Source organism: Hydra vulgaris, chromosome 03 (genome assembly GCF_038396675.1).
Source record: "Hydra vulgaris chromosome 03, alternate assembly HydraT2T_AEP".
NCBI lineage: Eukaryota > Metazoa > Cnidaria > Hydrozoa > Anthoathecata > Hydridae > Hydra > Hydra vulgaris.
The window spans coordinates 67,591,333-67,599,463 of record NC_088922.1 but is presented as its reverse complement, the minus strand read 5'-3'; the positions used below and the strand labels follow the sequence as shown (position 1 = coordinate 67,599,463).

Here is an 8,131-nt window from a genome sequence, read left to right as displayed (position 1 = left end):
AGTGTTTTTGTGCAGTTTTTAATTTTCTTTTTTTCGGTGAGCAAGAACTCGGTTTTCTCAGGATTCAATTTTATGCATTTTTCTTTTGTGTATATATTACAGGTATTATTAAGTTTTCGAAGGTCATAGAGGGTAGAGCTATAATGTCATCAGCATATACAACACCCATATATTTTCAATAAATATATTTTATACATTACCCAGTTAACAATAGTACATGGGTCATATATCGGACCTATGTGGGCTGTTTTATGGGCCCTATGTAGGAAGCCTATCTGAGACCCATAAAAATTTGTCCGCGGTTTATCAATGGGTCCTATATGGGCTAGTCCATATAATTAGCCCATATTGGACCTAACAAACTCCTATGTATTTATTTTGTTTTTCTTAACAGAGTTTTTCATGGTTGGCCCATATTGGACCCAACAAACTCCTATTTTATTTTATTTACTTTGACCCATACATAATTTTTTATGGTTAACCCATATTGGACTCAATAAACTCCTATTTTCTTTTATTATACTTTTATTTTATTTTATGACCTAATGGCGTATTCGATGGTTAGCCCATATTGGACCCAATAAACTCCCTTTTTTGGGACCTATATTGAACTTTTTTAAATTTATATATGCTGATTAAAATTAAATATGCTGAGTATAATATATATTTCCTATTAATGTAAATATTATATTACATAAAAAAAGTTATAAATAAATTAGAGCTTGTTAGACTGTTTTCTTGCTTCGCCACGCTTAGCTCTATTACCATCTTATTACCATTTTGCAAGGGACATTTCGAAATTTTTCATCGTTCATGTCGACGTCAGGTTGTAAAGCTTTAAGGCTTCTATAAAAAATAATACATTTCCAATAGTTAATGAATCTGAAATACACAATATTATTATCGTCTTTGAAAATCTAAAGCATAAGGGTTTTTACTAAACATAAAAACAGAGTGCACAATTTTTAATACTAACCAAACAAAATTTACTTATGTTCAATTATATTTAATATCTGACAAAATAGCAGAAAAATATTACCAAAATTTATTTAAAACTCAGTACCCTTTAACACTCTTTTTGACTGCCCTCGCTGACAATTAAATTGCAGAGCTAAGTTATTGTTTAACAACTGCTGCATCATACGGCGAATAGCTTCGTCGACTTTTCTCCCGCCGATACCGGCTAGAAAGTTAACCTTCAAAATTTAATCAAACATATTAAGATAATTTAAAAAAGATTATCTTAAACAATATAAAAACTGAAAATTTATTATATAATAGCAAAAATGCATATACAGTATATATGAATGATACATGATATTTACTAAACACCAGAATACTGGTATTGCAATATTTAAATACGATAGACTAAAAATATTATGCTAAAATTAATAAAGCTTAAATAAAGTTCATCATAAAATAGGAAAGAAATATATATAAATAGTTGCTTCTACTTATCTATATTGCTTTCCTATTTTATATTGAACTGTACATTAAACTAATATGTCCTAAGTCATAAGTATTATCTTACAATTATGTTTGCAATGTTGATATCTTTAAGCTTCATTTCAATTGCATCAAAAGCTTTTATGGTGTCCATTGGAAATATTATTCCGTCTGGTAACCGTGAAGCTTGCACCACTACATTGCCTTGACTAAGCATAGCATTTAGCATGTTGGTGTGGATAGCCTGGGTTTGCTGAATATCCACACACACTTTCAGCAACTGTACCACCAATCCATGCATTGTTTGATCTTGGAAAAGTGTAAATAATTACTTACATTATCACATATATAGTCATTTAATCTGAAAAAAACCAAATAATCAACAATCAATAATCACTTACTAGATATATTATTGCAAGATAATGCACTCCCAATGTTTTGTACTGTAACAACATCTAAAATAGTGCTAACTGAACTATAACACCATAAATAATAAAAATCAAATTACTAACAACTGATTCAGCTTGAGATTAAGTACATTAAAAAATATGCAAGGTACGCATCCAAAATTATAAAACTAAACATCAAGTTTTTTAAATTATGTAACTCACCAATATTTGAAACTGGTGATGTTGTTGTTACCGTCCTTGACATACAACCTGTTGTCGTGTTTGATAATTGAGTACATGGGGTCGGTGTCATCAATGCTGCTACTTCAAGAGATGAAAATGGTGTTTCATAAGATATTGGCATAATGGGTAAAGTTGTTATCAATGTTGGTGAATTTGATGCCGTAACAGAAAATGGCACAGAAAATGAAGGGGGAAGAATTTGAGTTGTGGCACTAAGTTGAGTTTTCCCAGCTAATTTTTTTTCTTAAGAGGAAAATAATCAATGTCATTTTCAAATACTATTTCAGATTCAAAATCTGATGAAATTTTTCTAGTTGCAATCCTAAACAATAAATGTAATTATCACCAAATATTTTCTAGAATAGTTTGAAAACATTTGAAATTATTCAATTAAAAATTATAAAACTAAACACCAATACACTCTACACTAGTAAAATTATTGAGCAGACAGTACTTTTATTATTACCTTTTTCGCCTAATAGGTACATCTTTTTCTTCAGCCTCCTGTTCCGTAAAATTTAAATCAGAAGTATCTTCTGCATGTTGTAGCTTTTCTCTTGCTCTTGTGTAAGTTGCTAAATAAGTTAAAATAATGATAAAGACGTACCAAAATATTTATTGGCCTGGTCATGACATTAACTGATCTAATATTGGGGATTCAAATTATTCAAAAAATTGCCAACTTTTATAAACAACATTGGCAAAATTCACAAAACAATAACAATGTCCCATACCAGCTTTTCCCAAGACACGAATTTCGAACTCATCCCATTGAGCATCAGGTGCCACTCTATTTTTTGCCATCTTTTGCGCTTTTGTTGATAATTTTTTTGGTGGCCACAAACAAAATTCTTCTTGGTCTGAAACAAACCAATTTGTAGAAATAACTTCTACTTGATTTGTCTCACAAAATTCTATTACAGCATAAGCCATAACTAAGTTTTTTGAAGTAAAATATTTGAACTAAATTCAAAGTTGTTTATAGATAGAAGTATGTAATAATAAATTTACTTTTTAAACTAAAAGTATTGTTAAATTTAAACAAATTTAGATTAAACGTTAAACCATTATTATAAAAAAATAGAAGGTGAAACCACTAAACAATAATTTTGCTGTTTTTAAAATTGGTTTAAATGTTCATATGATCTACTCAAATTGATGTGGTTGAATAAATATTCAACCATAATGTTGTTATACTAAAATTTGACACAAAAGCTATATAATTAATTTTAAAACTTCAGTATTTTTTTTATCATTTATGTTAATTTGATTTTAAATATAACTTTTTTTCAAATTTACATTTATATACAAAAAAAAAAAAATTTAATTGTATAATACATAGACAAAAAAATACAAATCTATTAACAACATATTCAATAAATTTATTGACTGCGTTAAGAGTCAAAGTTTCAATCAAATTTTTGCATTACTTACTTCTGATGCAACAATGGTATAGCTAAATAGCTGCTATTATCTAAAGGCATGATGACAAACTTTTTTTCAAGATCTAATATATTGGCATACCTTAAAAGACAGGAAATTTTTTTTACAACAACTATTTCCAATAGAGACGACTCGAGTGGATAATTAAAAAAGGAACTGCATTCCGCAACAGAATTGTAAACAACAAGAATTTCATTATTATTTGATAGAATTATATTTTTTGACAAAAGATAACATCCCATGAATTTTAAAACAACTGTCGCGTAAAGAAATTGAAACAAAATACTTTTTTCCATTGTAGTTTTTATATTGTTGATAATATCCTGAAGGCAAATTTGGAGGCATCATACCTGTTGAATGTTTTCTTTGTAAAAGTTTAGCAGCTCCTTGTTCAACAGACATTGACTTTCTATTTTGAAGTGTAGCAAATGCCTTCTCCTCACATCGATTAATAACTTGAGCTATTGGATTATGTGGTTTACGGATGAGTTTTTTAATAATACCCAATTTATTTTCGAAAGGAAAAGCTGAAACATTATCTAGTGCTCCATATATTCTGCAGTCTTGAACCAAGTGAATTAATGTGTGAACATTATACACCAGTTGATTATCACCGTATATTATACGGAAGTTTTGAACAAAATTTATCATCAACTTTTCTGCATAATCACGATAGTGTTCACATGCAGCATATCTTGGACATAACAAAAGAATCATTGCTATGGAAAGTGTCAAAAAGTTTTGATACATGAGTTGTGGCAAAACATTGTGAAGTACAACTGCTCCAGAATATAACAAAAACTGTCGAAGCTCGGTAGCTTTCCACTTTCGAAATTCAAATAAAGGTCTCGGTCGCCTACAAAAATCACTAGGCATTGCTTCTCTTAATGAACACAAATTTGCTGATGTTATGCTAATAGTGTTAGATGATTGCCTACAATGAAATTCACCCTTAATCCATAAACATATCATTCTGCGAACCACACCAAGGCAAACTAGGTGCATATAATCTAAAGGGAAATGAGAAACCATCCCAATATTAAGTTCAGTAAGCGGAGATACCATATTGGAAGTATGATGTTCTTCATCCTTTTGTGCAAGAAAATCTTCATTAGTTCTTAAAGGTGCATCTAATTTTGGGAAAGTCATTTTATTTGAACAATAAACACCTTCTTGTGTGCATCGCTCACAGGCATTATAACCACAATGCCCTTTAATGCATTTTATAAAGGCTCTTGCGGGTGCATCACAAATAACAGCATTTATAGTTACTTTATAGTGTTTATCTATAAAATGTATACCTTCAACACCCAGTTGTTTCATTTCTGTAACAAAATCGTTTAAATAATCAAACAGTGAAGATGGCTTCGTTATACCTGAATAGAGTCCAATAATAAAAACATCATTTAAAGATACTTCAATTATAGAACCTAAAATAGGCCATAGCTGCACATTTGAGCTACGAAAAAGTGGTAGACCATTAATATTGATATTTAATCTTAGATTTAGACAATCAGCAGGCAACTTCTTTGTTTGTAGGAGCTTTCTAATGGCATTTTCAACTCCAACATGATAATACACACCGCCTGCAACTACTTTTTGTACAACACTAGATGGTGTTTTTAATAAAGTTCTAGCATCTTTCGGAACATGAACGCCCACATTTTGAAATATTTTTAACAAAGCATTAACAGCCCTATGTGAAACATTGAATTCTGTTATCCATTGTTGAAGTTCTTCTTGTATATTGTAGTCATCACTGCTCAATAAACTTGAACTTGACTCATTATCAGAATCATTGCTAAATTCTGTTAATTCATTGTAGACAAAATCATTATTTAAAGTTGAACAAGTTCCATATGATGGAATTTCTGTACATGCATTTTGTGGCAATTCGATTTCCGTTATTTCATCACCCCAATTACAGGATACATGTGAACCATGTGTAGATATAGTTTCAATCCCATTGTTTAATATCACTTCTTCATTCATTAAATTATCTTGACTTAAATTAGTTAGCAGTGTGCTTACAATTTTTTGTACTTTACGACGCTGAGTTCTGGAACATCTTTCCATGTTATAAAAATAATTTTTTTCTAAAAAAGAGTACTTATGTTTCTTAAAACCACAAAATTGTATCGCATTAATATATTAATGCAATAGAACATTATAAATAATGCCATTCACGAAAGTTATTAACATTAAACAATGACACATCAAAAAGTAAATTTATCATTGTGATAAATTTACTTTTATAAATTTATTTATAAAAGATAATCTTAATAAAGCAATTTCTTAAATGATCGTTATTAATACTAAAACTGCATTGAGGCATTATACCTTAAAGAAATTGTTATGTTTTAAATAAAATACAACAAAATAAAAATAACCTAACATCATCAATAACATCATTTTATGATTCATAAACTCTAAATTCACGAGGCGATTAGCCATTTTTAATTTTTCAATTTGACCTTTTTCATATCTGCCTCTATGTCAATTATTTTTAAATTTTAAACATAGATAAGCCCACGTTAAAACTAGACGGGTCCAGTAGAGTTTTATTATCTTGCTTTTTAACATATTTTTTGTTGTGTTTGCCCACATTGGTCCCATAAATAAACCAACTATCAAATACACTTATGACCTATATGAGTCAGCCCATAATAGGCCCTATGTGGACTTGCCCTCTTCTAAATTTATATATAGGAAGCCCATATCAAAACCAGACGGGTCCCGTAAAGTTGTGCTCACTATTTATTAATTGTGTTTGTCCGTATTGGTCCCGCAAATAAACCAAACATCAGACGCACTTAGGACCCATATGAGGTTGCCAACAATCGGCTCTAAGTGGGCTTGCCTATGGGGTTATATTGAAAAACAAAATATGCACAAAAAATGTCTTAGTTTTAAAAAACACTTTGATTTTCATGGCACGATTTTGAAAAGTTGCAATTTTTTCCCCTATAAAAAAAGTTTTGAGGAAAGCAATAAAATTAGCAAAAAGAATATTATTTCAAGTTTTTTTTTGCCTAAAATTGTAGTTCTTTTTTTTTGCCAAAGTCATGTTTTCCTCTACCGTGAGGAAACCCCAAAAAATATACAAAAAATATTTATCAGAAAGATGTCATAAAAAAAAGTCACAAAGAGCACAAGATGCTGTGCTCTTTTAATAAAGCATTTGCAACTGTAAGTAGAATAGCTTTTTTTGAACTGTTTGTTTTATTGGTGTTGTTTTATCGGTATTGGACCGTAAAAGGATCTGAATGACACAAAAGACGATAAAACACTTCCAAATTAGTTTTTTTTCTGTCACGTTTTCAAGTGAAGCACTCCCTGTATTTGTTTAAGTACTTATTTGAGGTTTCTTGGGCTTCCTCGGACAGCATGCCAAATGGTAAGCTAAAAAATTCTCCCACAAGATGTCCAAGAATCAGAACTTAATGTAAAGTCTGTGACAGGATACCATATAATATATATAACTGTGTATACAAATCTCAAAACAGTATTTTTAAAATTTTTTAGATTCAATATTAAATCCAGATGATATCACTGACAATATTGCATGCAGTTTTCTTATAAGAACAGAAATGACACCCATTATTTCAGCAGATTTTTCAGCTTGCTGGAATACACGACATGCAGTATTCTCATCGTTTGAAGTACCAACACCCCTAGGCATATTTTGAAACCCTATACAGGATCAGAATAGGCAGAGATATGCGCAACCTGATTCGCTAATTTTGAAAGAGGCTTTTGCGCCATGGAATAATAAAAGTATTAAAGTAAATTTGAGTAATTGTATAAAAAACCAAATAGTAATAAAAACAAAAATATGTATGATTTTTTTATCCAATTTTGTACAAAATGTACTTTACTTTACTTTTACAATACTTAATAATACTCAAAACCTCACAACTCAAAACCTCACAACTCAAAACCTCACAACTCAAAACCTCACAACTCAAAACCTCACAACTCAAAACCTCACAACTCAAAACCTCACAACTCAAAACCTCACAACTCAAAACCTCACAACTCAAAACATCCGTGATTTTCAGAATATTTTCTTAAAAACAAAGATTTAAAAAAATTAGTTTATTTTCCTAATGGCTTTCATAACTCTAAGATATAAAAAAGACAACTATTGTAACAAACTATTTACTTTTACATTGAACAGACGTGTTTTTATTGATCGAAGAAATTTTTTATTTTTTTTTATTTTTATAATACAAATTTAAAAATAAAAATACAAGTTGCTATTAATTATTAAATATGGCAGTAACCATTAGTGAAATTCGAATAATGTTCAAGGAAATGTTTGCGGAGTACAAAAAAGATATAGTATTACTAATAAACAACTAGAAGAAAATATTCTTAAACTCATCAGTGCAAACGCAAAAATAACAAGTGATCGACAACAAAAAACTGAAACAAACATTATTGACAGCATGGAAAAAATTAAACGATTGGAAAAGGATGTATTTGATATAAAGTAAAGTTTAAAGATTCACGAGGAACTTATCGAAAAAAAGGTCGAAAATAATATTGAGTCTATTGAAAAAAAAAAGATTTTGTAAAACCGAAGCACATAAAAACGATGAGTTTAT

General features: G+C 29.7%; 2 protein-coding genes across 2 annotated transcripts; both read right to left on the bottom strand.

Annotated features, from left to right (window-relative positions):
* Positions 1-1,039: 1,039 nt before the first annotated feature.
* LOC136078863 (uncharacterized) lies at positions 1,040-3,011 on the bottom strand. Its single transcript, XM_065794679.1, has 5 exons — positions 2,813-3,011; positions 2,058-2,321; positions 1,848-1,901; positions 1,532-1,755; positions 1,040-1,196 (listed from the first exon to the last, which is right to left on the bottom strand). The coding sequence occupies exons 1-5, from the start codon at positions 3,009-3,011 to the stop codon at positions 1,050-1,052; spliced, it is 888 nt and encodes a 295-aa protein (XP_065650751.1). The 3' UTR covers positions 1,040-1,049.
* LOC136078356 (uncharacterized) lies at positions 2,264-6,270 on the bottom strand. Its single transcript, XM_065794057.1, has 3 exons — positions 2,813-6,270; positions 2,545-2,653; positions 2,264-2,400 (listed from the first exon to the last, which is right to left on the bottom strand). The coding sequence occupies exon 1, from the start codon at positions 5,595-5,597 to the stop codon at positions 3,720-3,722; it is 1,878 nt and encodes a 625-aa protein (XP_065650129.1). The 5' UTR covers positions 5,598-6,270; the 3' UTR covers positions 2,264-2,400; positions 2,545-2,653; positions 2,813-3,719.
* Positions 6,271-8,131: the final 1,861 nt, after the last annotated feature.

Excerpts from the sequence above, each read along its gene's own strand:
- LOC136078863 (XM_065794679.1), bottom strand. The coding sequence starts at position 3,011 with ATGGCTTATGCTGTAATAGAATTTTGTGAGACAAATCAAGTAGAAGTT. Across the intron at positions 1,756-1,847 it reads ATCTTGCAATAATATATCTA|ATCAAACAATGCATGGATTG; the intron begins GTAAGTGATTAT and ends CACTTTTCCAAG. Across the intron at positions 1,197-1,531 it reads TCAACATTGCAAACATAATT|GTTAACTTTCTAGCCGGTAT; the intron begins GTAAGATAATAC and ends TAAATTTTGAAG.
- LOC136078356 (XM_065794057.1), bottom strand. The coding sequence starts at position 5,597 with ATGGAAAGATGTTCCAGAACTCAGCGTCGTAAAGTACAAAAAATTGTA.